At 34.7% G+C, this 15,488-nt stretch overlaps 1 protein-coding gene across 1 annotated transcript in view; it reads right to left on the reverse strand.

Moving 5' to 3' along the window:
- Positions 1-429: 429 nt before the first annotated feature.
- THSD7A (thrombospondin type 1 domain containing 7A) overlaps positions 430-15,488 on the reverse strand; it is a 100,516-nt gene continuing 85,457 nt past the window's right edge. Inside the window, exons 17-20 of the mRNA XM_027102791.1 lie at positions 12,792-12,965; positions 8,602-8,697; positions 2,366-2,453; positions 430-1,667 (exon numbers count right to left, since the gene is read on the reverse strand). Coding sequence (XP_026958592.1) covers positions 1,583-1,667; positions 2,366-2,453; positions 8,602-8,697; positions 12,792-12,965 — 443 coding nt within the window. The 3' untranslated portion in view covers positions 430-1,582. The remainder of the gene's footprint in view (positions 1,668-2,365; positions 2,454-8,601; positions 8,698-12,791; positions 12,966-15,488) is intronic.

A 15,488-nucleotide genomic window follows, 5' to 3' on the forward strand; every position in this document is an offset into this window, starting at 1 on the left:
ATCCATGCTCATTCTTTTATGTACTGTACTGTGTATTGTCTATGGCTGCGTTCTCACAACGGCAGAATGGAGAAGTTGCAACATAGACCTGGCTGAAAATCTTTACCATCTGACCTTTTACAGAAAAAGTGTGCCACCCTTGGTCTAGATATTTAATGAAGCCCTGGACAAAATATTTATTCTTCTCTTTTAAAAATTCTAGTTTTTGATATCATACATTAAAAAGACTCGCTTCAAATTTTACTGGTGAGAAAGACAAAACAATGGATTTTGAAATACATTCCATCTGAAACTAGGAAAACAAATCAGGGAGAAAGAAAAAATCAACACACAATTTTGATTTCCTTTAGTTACAAAAATCACAAACACATTTTTTTCCATCTGCTCAAAATTAAAAAGACAACCAGCTCCTTTTTTTCTTTTCTTTTCTTTTTTTAACAAAGATAACAAGTATAAAAATCTAGTCATAAACAGCCTTCAAAGTACAATTAAAAACCAACTAGAGGGATCCATCTTTTGGAGGGTTAGTGAGTTCGGGATTTAAACACTTAAATTACCGCCATGTTGTTGATTTCACAATGGCTGCAGTGATGAGGAAGTGTGCAGCAGATGTAATAGCTAATTCCATTCTGTCGCCATCCCAACTGAACTTTACTCTCTTTAGGACACAAGAACTTGTAAATGTCTCCTTGACACTCTGAGCACAGATGTCTTCATCCCATATGAAAAGAGGCAGTTTCTATGGCAATACTGGTTAAGTGCCTATCATGCTGCACTAATATAGTGCAAAAATGTGCCTTCCATATAGCAAAAAAGATGCAGGCAACCAGTTTGAAAATTAGAGAAAGTAGAAACATACTGTATTAACACAAGCAAATTAGTTTTCCAGACAATAACCACTATAAAATACTGAACTTGAGGACTCTTCTAAGGTACTAGTACCTGTCCAGCATTTGTAGTTTGGAGAGAGACAAGAATTAAGTCTTATAAAAGGGTCTTTGCCTCTGAAATGCAGGTCAATGAAACTATCATCAATCACCAGGATGCTGAATTTATTCAGTGGGTTTTCTGCTCAGTTTAGAGTTTATCTTTATTCACCGTTAAAATTGCTTATTAACAAGTACATAATCTGACATAATGTGTATCATCAATTGAGTATACATGTTGTTATGTTTGACTATAGTAGTGTAGAGATCTTGGTATAAACTCTTCATGCGAAAATGTTACTATGGTTAACTGCAGACAGAGGCTTGCATCAGGCATCCTAACTGGCCAATCCCACCACCGTATTTTTAGAGATGAAAGTGAATTATCAGTTGGTAGATTTCAGAAAGATCACATGAAACTCTCAGAATGCAGCATGTATTCAACTATATCTCCTAGAATTCTCAAGGCTGATGGTTTCTATGTAAGTGGTACTGTCTTGATATCTCCAGTGACACTGTGATTTTTCACTCTTAATGATGATCTTTTAAGAAGTTACAATGTATTTTAATCCATACAGTTTGAATAGCTTTGTGACCTCTGGATATCTACAGCAAAGGTAGAAAGCTGAGACTGGTTGTTGCAGGATAAGTTACGTTTACATGTCTGCATCTCCATCGTAGGCTAAGGTTAAAGGTTTCAGTCGGTTGTTTTGCCTTCTTTGGGGTTTCTTTGGCTTTTTGCTGTAAAGAAAAAAAAATCATTAAAATTGGGAGAAAGAAAATATTCAATTGCAATTTTTATTGTTTTAAATGAAAAAACTGGAAACACTGGTAAACCTAAATTGCTTAATTGCCTACACTGCCTAAATTCAACCTTAAAATTTGATTTTCTGGTTTTTTAATTTCTGTTTTATGCTCTGAATAAACTTGAAACAGAACCCTTCAAATATTTTATTATCCTGTAAAAGATGAATTGTTTAAATGGAATTCCTCTAGTACTAACAATGGAAATAATGTTATAGTATAATCATTTATATTTGTCCATAAACTTTTATAAATAACACAATTTATAATTAATAAATGTTTTAAGAGATAGTTGAATTGGGTATTACCATAATATCTTCCTCAGTAGTAATTCAATATAAAAATCTACAGTTCATCATAAGTATACAAAGTAATGTTTGCTTATAGAACCAAGGAGAACACACTTGAGAAGATGACCTGGGGCAGCTCTGGCTCATCTTCAGAAATTAAACGTATCACATTTGGTAGTTTTTAGATTATCTAAGACTAAAGCCATGCTTATTCAGAAATTCAGATGAACACTAATGTGGAATACTTATTTGAGACATTAGATTGCTGTTCTTGGTTATGGCCAGTTGAAAGTGTTTGCTCTGAAATAGAGATCCCCTTAGATTTTGAAATATTTAAACACTCACCAAGCTAGATATATCATGGAGACAATGAAGATGAGTAACACAAATGCCCCAGCTGCTACACCATAAACCCAGGTCTTTAGTCTCCCATCTAAGAAGAATGGATATTAGTCATTAATTTACATTAGTCTGGTATATATATGACAGTCTTTAACCACAACCAATGACCAGTCACATATGACCAAGTCCTTTCAAAACTCAAAATGAATTATTGCTTAGGCATAATTAATGATTAATGCAAAGCTGCTATAGTGAGTTAGATGGTCCTTCATTAAAGATAAATTATCAATGAAAATTGAATTGAAAAGCAATGAAGTTTGAATTCAAGTTCAGATTTCAAGGTAACAGGTCTACATTTCTGCTGCTTATCTGAATTTTCTTTTAAACCCAATATATGTGTAATGCTAATATAAACATTTTCTTCTGATTTTCATTCTATCTTTAGAATGGCAATTGTGAGAAAAGAAGAAAAAATAATGCAATTTCAAGAAAGTCCTACAACTTTGAGTTGATGCTGACAGGTATCTCAATGTAAACTTTGTCATTTAAATATTTTTTCCAGATGAATTGATAGTAAATATATTTAACATTTTTGGAATTAATAATCCTTTATCTAGTTTATTCTTAGAGTGTGCTTTAAAACTGATTTGACAATATCCTTTGTAAAAACAGCCAAGTTTGATTAACATATAAAAGGATCTCTAAATGAATTTTTTCTACCTTTTCTATTGTATGGAATCAGGACAGGAATTTTTCTTTTTTTCCAGTTTTATGATAGGAACTTTTAAAATTTGGTTTTCTGGTCTCATTCACTTTGAACTTCTCTGTTTTATATTCTGAATAAACTTCAAATGAGTGATACTATTAATGACTTTGCCTAACCTAACTTGATCCTCACACCAACATATATTTTCTGTTGCACACATACAGCTAAACATATGATTTTAGAATTAAAATTATAGATTGGGCAAACTGACTCCACAGAGACTCTGGTTTATGCAATATTTGGAAGGCATCAAAAGCAAATTAGTACTATGAATTTTTTTTTTTTTTTTTTTTTTGCCTAGAGCTGGATCAATTAGGGGTTCACTTGCTGGAAATAAACTAAGTTTATATTCTAAATACCCCCTTTTTTTTTTTTCTCAATTCTAAAGATTTATAAAATTTGAGTCTGGGTTCAAAATCGAAAGAGCTCTATTGGGTTTATTTGCCCTGAGAGAAATTCAACAAATATTTTTGGGTTTTTCATAAACCAAGAGCAAGGTCTAACTGTATGTTCTTAAAACATATATTAAACATATATTTCCTATATATAGGAAAACTATATATTAAATGAAAAATGACAATAATAATATTCTCTCTTTAAAAATCAGTTTTGATGTGCGGAGATCTGCTTGGATTTTTGGTCAGGGTCGAGACTGCAAATGGCCATTTGCTGGTCCGCTGTCCTGGACACTGAGAGGAAGAGTTTCCCATGCTTACAGAAACAGGTCAGCTTCATATTTAACCACATCATCACAGGGATGATGTGGTTAAATATGAATCACCCAAATATTGAACATACTTAAAAAAAAAAATTCTCAATAGTGATTCACCAGTAAGGGAAAGTGTTTTGACTAAATGCATTAAAAATGTGCTGGCTATGCAAATCGCTTCCTTCCTTTCTCATGTTTCTAACGGAGTCAGGAAGTAGTTTATGCCTGGCTTTGCCTGGAGATTTCCTTCGGTCATGAACTAGTCATCCCTCTAGGGTGTGAGAAATGATCTTAGTTACCATATAGCTCTTGCAGCACATTTTTAAGCACCAGCTTAGTTCTAGGGCTAAGCATATGGTTGAATCAACGGCAGAGAGAAAATGTACAGAGTAAGGATAGCATCTGATGAGGCTTCAAGCTTTTGTCTGTATGGGCTTCAAGTCCATTACTAGATACATTACGAGCTGTCTGTTGAATATGACAGGTGTCTGGTCAGTCTCCAAGTTTAGACTGTCCCATCTAGACAGGAAGGCTCCATCCCTGCCCCCGTTTATCTGGTGCTAGTATAGATTCTGAGTGTTTGAGTGTGCCAGCTCTAAGGGCTGGTAGAAATTGGTCTGGCTGCCAAGTATCTCCTGCATTGCTGATCTTCCTGTTTAAGGTTCAAATATTTAACACTCTGTGGCGAAATGGAAAATTCTTTAATGTCTTTATAGTTTTATTTGTTCGAGTTCTGAATGACAACACCTTTCTCCTAATATTTTCATTGTTAGATTTCTTTGTTCAATGTGAAAATAATTACACTTCTAAATTTAGGACTGAAATTAAAATAAATAATATCAATCCTAAAATTTTTCTCAGAAGTACTCATTTTTCTGAATTTTCAGCATGAGTGCTTTTTTCATAATAGTAGAAAATTATAATAATTTATGGCAGTATCAACATAAATGACTATACATAAAATAATTAACTCATATGAAAATGCTTGCTCGTTTTTTTAATCCTTTGGCATTGGTTAAATATATAGCTAAAGAATTCTACATCAACACTGTCTAGTCACTTCACCTGGCCCAAATGGCTGTAGAAACCAGGTCCTTCCCCGTCCTGCTGGGTTACTGGAGGGTTGGGTTGGATGTACTGCCCGACTGGTTTTCACATCTCCTCTTTTGTCCTCCACAGTGGGTATCACCACCACGGGGATAAGTGTGCATTGCTCAAGTGTACCATTGGAAGACATGACTTCAGTGTACCCTTCTTCACAACTGCACATCCTCGTCTGCAGGAGAACAAGACTTATACTGCACATGCAAGGTGATCTTTATAAGCATAACAGACCTGACTTGAAGAGCAGGCTTTAAAGAAATATTGTTCTGGGAATTTACTTCATGTAATTTCTGTCATAACTACGTAAAAAAGAACACACTTTTTGTCCCTTTACAGACTTATTGTAACAGTAGAGGCAAGTGCATTCAGAATTGTTTATAGTGATAAAAGGAGAGGTCCCAAAATAGAATTTTTATGCCTCAAGACATGCTTTTCTGGGGTTGGGGAATGGACTGTACCAGAGGCAGTGGGGTGACAAATGATGAAGCTGGCTTGCCTACTCTAATGAATTCACACATACCTCGCTACAGTACGAGTGGGGTTGACTACACGGTGGATTACAAGACCTGTCAGCATCAGGCTGGCGCACCACCAAGCAGCCCCCTGCAGAACAGAAAATCATATTTTGACAAGTAGCATCTCTTGCAATGATTAAAAATACATCATTGTTGTAGACTTGTCTTTGAATCCTGAACCACCTTGGGAATCCCACAGACTTTTCTGAGGGCAGCTGACTGAAATATTTGGTTGACCTTGACCACTGTATTTAGGATCTCGAGGCTCTTCTTATTCAGAGGAGACAGCATAGTACCTGCCACTCAGCAGGTGCTCGATAAGCACCTGTTGAATGGATGATTTTATAGTTGCTACTCTGAAAACACTAATTGCCTGCAAGCTATTTATCATAGTTTCTGAGACCAAGTCCAGCACTAAAAAGCAGATTTAATATTCTTTTAAAATTCTTTCTTGGTTATTCAGATAAATAGTTTTCATGTTAAGATGTCCCTTTAATTCATGTGACTATCTTGTATATGTATTTTTCTTTCTTTTTTTTTTTTTTTTTTTTGCGGTACGCGGGCCTCTCACTGTTGTGGCCTCTCCCGCTGCGGAGCACACACAAGCTCCGGACGCGCAGGCTCAGTGGCCATGGCTTACGGGCCCAGCCGTTCTGCGGCATGTGGGATCCTCCCGGACCAGGGCACGAACCCACGTCCCCCGCACCGGCAGGCGGGCTCTCAACCACTGCGCCATCAGGGAAGCCCTGTACATGTATTTTTTATAATACGTATTTCTTTTTGAGAAAATCACTAATTCAGGATATTTTTAGGGTATAAGAAAACAAAGGCAGCTATAAGTGTATGTCTGCACTGTTGTTTTAACTTGTCATTGCAGCTCTCTGTTTAGTCCTCTTCTTTCTTCCTTCAAGTACAGTACCAGGTGTGCTGAAGTTGTTATAATGAAGTTTCAAGACAAGAACAGATGTCATACAGAAACAGTATTGGTGGCATGGAAAGAACTGATAGTTTCAAACCATACTTGTTCAACTTAGAATTTTAGCAAAGCAAGATTTTTCCTTTATTTGTGGAATTGATGATCCTCTTGGAATCTAATCAAAGGTACCTATTAATTCCTTGCCTTATCTCTCTATATTATAAACAAAATATTCACAGAAAAATTGTTATGGAAAAGCAGTTAGTCATTGCAAGGCAGTTGCAGTTACATGGCCATATTGAAGTTATCATCATTAAACATATGAAGACAAAGTAAAGCAGCATCTTGAGTTTCTTATAAGGACAACTATTCATAAAATTAAAGCAATCAATCAAGCCAGATAATATACTTTACATGCTTGTCTATTTCTCATAAAGAATCTCATCTCTCCTAAAAGATGGAAGAAGAATGCATACAGAGTTTATCACAAATCAATCATTTACACATTTTTTTTGGGGGGGTATAAAACAGCATTAGAAGGGAATAAATACATGGGATACTTATATAGAAAAGAAATTGAAAATATGATTTCTACAGGTAAGTCTTTTAAAATTTGACTTACCTTTGCATTGGGGAATAGCCCTAATTTCAGTCTGAAAAGAGCTTTTAACATGTAGAAGAAAAGGCAGACAACTATTATTTGCATCCATATTTGGGGGAAAAAAAAACACTGAAAACTGATAGGGTCCTCTGGGGAAGCTGTAAAATACCCTCTGAAGAGTTTAAAGAAGAATGTAGACATTCATTTTCAACAGCTGAGTTGAGTGGACACCTCTATAATGCCTTTGGGTTCAAAGCCTATGCTTCTCTTCCCAGAACTCTGTCTCCCCCTGTTGCCTCAGAGAGTGGTGTGCTTGGAACAGATTTTTCTTCCAGAAAATAACAGTGTGAGAGAGCAAAGCGTTTCTTGGTAGGTGTCTTTTCTTTGTTATAGATGTATCCACTGGGAGTTGCTATTATCAAGTGTTTCTTAACACAGATTTCTCACGTCTAAAATCTTTTCTTCACAAGAATACAATCTGACATCCTGCTCTAGCTTTCATAAGGAAGAAATTAGTAATTAGGTTTCAATAAATCCAGGTAATTTAAAATTCAATATAAAAATTTATGCTTTCCAAAAAGCATATCGACCCCTGCTATCTTACTGTAGATATTACAGTTAAATTTATAAATGGACATTACTCAGAGGCAACAAAATGCACATTACTTTTTCTCCCTGCCAGAGGGTCAAAACAATGGCAGCAAGTCAGCAGGTCCCCCTGAACAGTTAACTGTCAATACTCAGGCTGCTGCTATGCCATGGATATTCCTCGATTAGATCTCTACAAATACATTGTTTAAGAAGAGACATTAGATCTTTGGGTACATGGGCCTGAGGCTGAGGTTCTGTTCTGACCCTGGTTTCTTTGTAGAAAATTTGCAGGGTGGTTCACTCCATCTCTGGAGCCAGTTTTCTTCCCTCTTCAAAGGGTCTTTGGGATCCCTTGCATTTACTGGAGTCAGATAAGGAAACTTCAGTAACTGTAGATTAGAGTAGATCTTGGGGGTATACTTGGGTCAAAGGAGATTCAAAAAAAGTTTTCATTTGGATTTCTTCTTTCAATGTACAATGATTTTTGACTTGGGACAGAGTAGGTAGATTGGCTACTCATATGCTCTGGGCTTGAGTTTTACCAATAGGTCTTCTATATTAATTAATAAAAAACTATAAATCATAGATTCCTGAATTTAAGCAAAATATTTGGATTTGTGTCATCATATTCTCTTGGCAATATTTTTGGACTGCATGTATATTGCCTTTAAGGCACAGAAACAGAGTCAACAAAATATTGACTTTCTTAGCATGTAAGAAGTAAGTTATTAATATATAAGATTTCTAGGAAAAACAATCTGAGAATTATTTACTTATAATCATTTATTAGAATTAGACAGTATTTTAAGTAAATTATAGCAGCAATGTCTAAAATGGCTGGGTGAGGGAGAATTTAATTGAAACATTAAACAGTAAAATAATTTGTCATTGGTCATTAGGTGCACAGCTCAGGTGTCGTGAACCCAACCACGTGTGGAATACTCAAAGAATATCTTTGTTTTCTTAAGTATTTTCTTTAACCAATTACATGTGTGTTACAGTAAGACTTTCAAAGAACAAAGAAATGGGAGGTTTACCTGTTACATTTATACCATCTGATCTCTGACACCAGACTGTTCGGGAAGAGCCCTTCCAAGCACTAGCCATCCATTTATACTCGTAACACTGTCCATCTGCAGGAACACAATAAACATTAACAGAGGCATTCTATAGGCCAGTGGAACAATCATGGAGATAGGGTATTAATAAAATATTTATAAACAATTGGAAAGGGATGAGAAGTCCATCCTGAATGATTCAAATGTCAAGTTATTATCCAGAAGTTGCCATATAGATGTTACAAAATTCCAGATACATACCTAAATTCCAACTAATTTTCTATGTCTGCTGTCATACTATCTAATGTGAACCTGGATTTTCAATTTAATTTTATGTTTATTTGAAGTATTATAAAATATCCAACATACAGACAAGGACAGAGAATAATTTAAAAAATATTCAATTACCCATCATCCAATTTTAACTAATATTACCATTTAGTCATATTTGCTTTATTTTTGGTTGTTGATGAGTAAAAAAAGTAACAAACTTGAAGTTCTATTATATTGCTTCCTGATCTGATCTCCCTCTTTGTTTCTCCAGCAATACCCAGTCTTCTGAAGTAGATACATGCATTTCTGTGGCACGTTTTTAATTCTTTTAATATAAATAGAATGTAAGTATAAATACATACAACCTATAAATTATTTATAGAATTATTTTTAGGTTTTTTTTTTTTGGTCTGTGTTGGGTCTTCGTTGCTGCACGTGGGCTTTCTCTAGTTGTGGTAAACAGGGGCTACTCTTCATTGCAGTGCGCAGGCTTCTCTTGTTGCAGAGCACAGGCTCTAGGCATGTGGGCTTCAGTAGTTGCAGAGCGTGGGCTCAGTAGTTGTGGCGCACGGGCTTAGCTGCTCTGCAGCATGTGGGATCTTCCCGAACCCCAGGGGTCGAACCCATATCCCCTGCATTGACAGGCGGATTCTTAACCACCGTGCCACCAGGGAAGTCCTTTAGGCAGTCTTAAAATTTAAAAAGTATCATACTGATACCTATGATACATACATCTTTTTGAAACTTAATAGTCAATGTTATATGTAACATAAAATGTTATAAATCAAATATTTCTATGTGATTTTTTTAATGCAGACATAGTCAATTTATTTTAACTGCTACATAGAATTCCATGGTACTATCTACTACAATTTATTTAGCTATTTCCTCTATGGGTGGACTTTTAGGTTGTTTTCAACTTATGCTATTATAACAGTGCCTCAGTGGTCAGTCTTGTGCAAGTCTCCTGGTGCTTCTTCAAGGTAAATATTTAGAAGGGAAATTTCTGGGTATCATTGTAGGGATAGCTGAAACTTTACTAAATACAGCTTATTCTTTTCTTTAAAAGGTGACAGTTTATATACCCACCAGCACTGAATAAGAGTTACTATTACTCTAAACCTCACAAACATTTATAAATTCCAGATTTAAATTTCTTGTCAGTCTTGTGGGTGTGGAAAGCTATCCTGTCATTTTTAACTTGTAGTTGATTACCAAAGCTATTAAACAGTGAGAAAAATGTTTTGGGGCATTTAGATTTCCTCTTGTGAATTGCTTATGTATATCTTCTGGCTCCCCCCACCCCTTTTTTTCTACTGAAATCTATGCCTTTTCATATTGGGTTATGGGAATTTTTTATTCTAGAATAACAATTCTCAAATTATGGTCCAGGGACCAGGGAAGACTTTGACATTCTTTCAGAGTATGTGTGTGATGATTTTCCCCTTTAACTACACACCTGGGTAAGTAAGGCTGGATTTTCTTCATATACATAAACTAAACTAAGATGGCAATAGACTGAATGCAGAAGCACAGAAGAGAAGCCAGCTGTCTTCTGTTAAGCCAGATGTTAAGCCAGAGATTTGAAAAAGTGTAAAACGAGACAATGACTGTCATTAAAGTTATTTTCTTTTTGTTTTGGAAAACAGTTATTTTTCAGGAAATATTTATGGTAACAAATTGATTTATGATTGTTTTAAATAAATTATCAAATATTTTAAAACATCAGTTGTCATTTTTTAATATGAAAAATTTTGATATATATAACTCACAGAGAAAAGCAGTTTGGGGTGCTCAGCAATTTTACAAGTATGAAATTGTCTTGGAATGCTGAAAAGATTTAGGATAGTTGTTCTAGACACTAATTCCTTAAAGTTGACTTCACAAATATCTTTTCTAAGCCTGTGGCTTGTCTGGTAACTTTGTTTATGATCTATTTTACAGTGTAGAAGATTCAAATTTTGATTTAAAAGAATTTTTGTTTTTCATTTTTGTTTGTGATTTTGGTGTTGTATTGGGGAGATTTTCGTCATCTTTTTTTTCTACCCAACTTTGTTTTATTTCTTAAAATTTCACAATAAATGGGAGTTGTCTGTTTCTTTAAATTTTAATGAAACTCATAATTAAAGCCATTTAGGTTTTAGTGTTTGTGCATGTGTGAGAATATTTGATAGACCTGTGTTTTTAATAGTTGCAGAATCTATGGTTTAGCTTCTCTATTACTCTTGCTAGATAACATTCTAAATTGTTGTCAAGTTTTTACATTTATTAGCAAAATTTTTTCATAGAATTATATTTTTAAACACTATCTTATTAGTAGTAGTAATTTTGTCCTTGTTTTTTCTTCATTGATTTTGCATGAGGTGGTCTATTTTGTTAGTTTGGTCAAAAAAACAAGCTATTGGCTTTGTTGATTATCTTGTTTATTTGTTTTCTATCTCATTGAATTTGTATTTATCAGGACTGTATACACTCTATTAGGACTGTATACACTCTATTTCCCTTTTTTTTTTTTAAATTGGGTTGAAAGTCTAGCTCTTTTTATTTATTTATTTTAATTTAATTTTATTTTATTTTTTTGCGGTACGCGGGCCTCTCAGTGTTGTGGCCTCTCCTGTTGCGGAGCACAGGCTCGGGACGCGCAGGCTCAGCGGCCATGGCTCACGGGCCCAGCTGCTCCGCGGCATGTGGGATCTTCCCGGACCGGGGCACGAACCTGTGTCCCCTGCATCAGCAGGCAGACTCTCAACCACTGTGCCACCAGGGAAGCCTGAAAGTCTAGCTCTTATTAAACTTTTCTCCCTCCTATATAAGAATGTAAAGCATCCTGCATTAACATTTGATATGTAATGCTCTAGAAATGTAGCTTTCGGTTTTCACTTCTGTGTGGGCATGGGGAGAATTTCTTGGCAATTTTTACTGATTCCTAATTTTATTTCATTGTCATTTCAGGGTAAACAATTATTTTTCTTTTCTTGGGAATTATTTCATTTACTGTAACCTCTGACCTTTCTCTCCTTTACCTACCCAGGAATATGAAATGTTTTATCTGGTTGGTAAATTTGGGAAGACTTAACTAAGAAGGTAGATAATTCTATAATTCTTGGGTTAAGGCATCTAGCTCAATTGGCTTTCATTCTAAGCATTGTTCTCCAACATTCTAAGCTTTCTTCAACTTTTCAGCAATATAGATGTTATTTTGGCTCTTATTTGCTAATATATGTCATACTCAGTTGCTTCAGAACACAAGCAGGAATGAGAGGGTTGTTTGTTGAGCAAGACATTCTCCACTAGATAACAATTCTTTTTTTTTTCATTTAGATTTCTTCTGTGTTCCCAAACTAGAACATTTTAATGCTCTGTGGTTCTTGTGAATGTCATCTATTGCTTATATTGGGTGCATGGCTCTATGTGTATGTACACATATACACACAGACATATAAAGATGTATTTTTATATATGCTGTATGTCAAATTTAGACTAATCCTTACCAATACTTAGATTTATCAATTTATCAATTTCTGAGAATATAGTAAAATATCTCATTTTGCTGTTGCTTTGTAATTTTTCTTTCTCTCTTTTGATTTAAATAAATTGAGGATATTCTTACATTCACACATCATCAGGGTTGCTACAGGTGTACAAATAACTTGCTCCTAATCATCTCAGCCTTCTTTAGCTCATAAAACTTGGAAATATTTTTACAATATTTCATTTATGAAGGGTGGCAAGACTTTTAGTCTCTAAATATTTAGAATTCAGAGTCATACCCTGAATTCTCACCTTTAAGTGATATCTTAGCAAATTTGCTTATTCAACAGAAAATTTTATATCTTATACTTTTGCTTATCAACACAAAACTAAAATAAATAGATTTTATGAATGGTAGCACTCACCATCACATGATTTTGTTTCTAACGTCTGCTCTGGGCACAGATGTTGATTCTCTAGCTCTTGTATAATCACTGCTCTGGAACGGACCTGTATTCCACCAAAACCTAGGTCCTCACCATTCACACAGGTCAGCTGACACATGCTCCAGGAAGACCACTCCTTCAAATAACAGTCACCTGCAAAACACAAGTTTGTAGTTTATACCCATAAAGAATAGCCAGCCAGATTATCATTTTATGTTTAACCCGACTGAGCAGTGTTTTTAGGTATGCCAGTCATTCATGATATTTGTAAGATTTGTATAAGTATTTAATATTTGCAAGTTTGTATGTGGTTTTGTAAGTTTGTATTAATAGTAAGATTTGTATAAGTATTTAATATTTGCAAGTTTGTATGTGGTTTTGTAAGTTTGTATTAATAGTGTTATTTTCTGAGTGGATGTTACTGAGTATAGCATATGTGCTGCTTAATGATATCAAAGGTAAACTATGGTTTGAAGGAACTTGTCCATCATGATTTCCCTTAAGTGACAACAATACTTGATTAAAACCTGCTACTATCACCCTTGTCATTATCATCATAAAACGGTTTATTAAGCACTTGGTACTATTAAAAGAAAATCGAAATATACACAGGACTTGTCTTCTAGGCGTTCAAAATTTCCAAGAGCTTGAAGTCCAAGGCTGAGAAAGCTGGTATTTATGCTTGGTTTCTGTTTCTTACCAAAGTTGTGGAGGTGGGACAGCTAACCAAGCAGCTGCAGTAGTGGCAATAATGCACACAGTGTCCTCTGATCTACACCTTCAGTCAGCTTCCTCCCTTTTTTTCAATTATGTATTGAAGAGTAATATACATGCGAAATGATGACACATTATAGATGCACAGATAGCTGAATGTTCACAGTCTGATTAAATACCCATGTAGCCAACCTCCAAATCAAGCAACAGAGCATTCTCAGAATCTCAGAAACCCTCCTCATGCTCTACATGGAATAGAACCGTATGTCCTTTTTTAATGTCTGCTTTCTTTCACTCATTTATGTCTTGAGAACCATCACATATTTATGTTGCTCTAACTTGCTCATTTTTACTGCTGTGCTTTATTTATAAACATACCACTATTTACATTTCGATTCTACTGTGGGTGGGCATGTGGAGAGTTGTAAATTTTTCCTATTATGAATACCGCTGCTGTGAACATTTTAGTATGCATCTTTTGGTGAACTTATATATGCATTTATTTTGAGTATATAACTAGAAAATAGTTACAGTTATATAGGAATTGTTGGGCCGTAGTATATCACGTGTTCATCTTCAACCATTTTCAGAACAGGGAAGATTTAATGAAATACACCTTTCTCGTATACTCATTCATTCTTCAGGACTGACTGCTTGGTGATACTGTTCAGAGGATGCAGTACATTTTCATAAACACAAATCCATAAGGGATTCTTATCACTTTAATTATTCCAGCCATATCACATGAATAATTTATATTGCCTTATATTATACTGAAGATATCTAACGTTAGCACAAAGTTACCTGGAGATCTGATTAATGAAAAAACTTCTTGTGCCAGGATTAAGAAATCCTGGAAAGACATGAATTACTGACTAACAGATACATGTATAATACTCAAGTGGAGTGATCTTTGTACACCTTTACTATAGTGTGTCATTATTACTCTGTCTAATGTCATCCTAAAATGAAGAAAATTCTAGTAAATTTTGGAAGTGCTAAGGAAAAAAGAAACTAAGAATTTTTAAGTAGTTAAAGAAAATTTTATAAATATTTATATCCCCTAGGAAATGCTACTTTAGGCTTACTCAGTTTTTAATTATGCAAGATAGAGAAACTGTCAATATGAATGTAGTGTAACGTCACCTCAGTGACTGCAAACTACATGGAAGTAAAATATACCTTTTTACTAATAGGCTTTATCTCTGTGCTTGTATCACTTGACAGTGTATTTTGACACAAAACTCAATAAATCTTTTAATGGTAGTCTGTGGATTATATAATTATCACTCCAGAATAATCCATGTCAAGCTTCAAAGATTTAATAACAGCAAATAAGTGTGAAGCACTGACTTGTACTAAATATATTTTTATATTTTGACCATATAAAACATTGTAATAATAAAACTACACTCTGCCTACCAAAGATATTAAGTGTCTGAAATGCATTTCCTACTTCAGTATTCTACTCTTTAAAGCTTATAAGCTCACATGCTACTAGCTTTCAAAAGCCATCATTGGAGAAAACTAGCAAGAGAGGAATGAAAATGAATAGATTGTAATTTACAAGAGAAGACCAGCCTCCTCCTGGATTTGTAATTGCTTTAATTAAAATGGTGAATTGCCTGTTCTATGCTACTATGGGATCTTGCAGTTTTTCTTCACATCGTTTACCACAGATTTCTTTTTTTTAATCTTATTTTATATTGGAGTATGGTTGATAAACAATGATGTGTTAGTTATAGGAATACAGCAAAGTGATTCAGTTGTACCCATACAAGTATCCATTCTTTTGCAAATTTTCTCATTTAGGTTATTACAGAATATTGAGCGAAGTTCCCTATGCTATACAGTAGGTCCTTGTTGGTTATCTATAGCAGTGTGTACATGTCAATCCCAAACTCCCAATCTGTCCCTCCCTGCCTTTCTCCCTGGTAGCCATAAGTTTGTTCTCTAAGTCTG

This window comes from Aethalodelphis obliquidens, unplaced genomic scaffold, assembly GCF_003676395.1.
Source record: "Aethalodelphis obliquidens isolate GAN/ISIS:26980383/991018 unplaced genomic scaffold, ASM367639v1 scaffold5, whole genome shotgun sequence".
Taxonomy (NCBI): domain Eukaryota; kingdom Metazoa; phylum Chordata; class Mammalia; order Artiodactyla; family Delphinidae; genus Aethalodelphis; species Aethalodelphis obliquidens.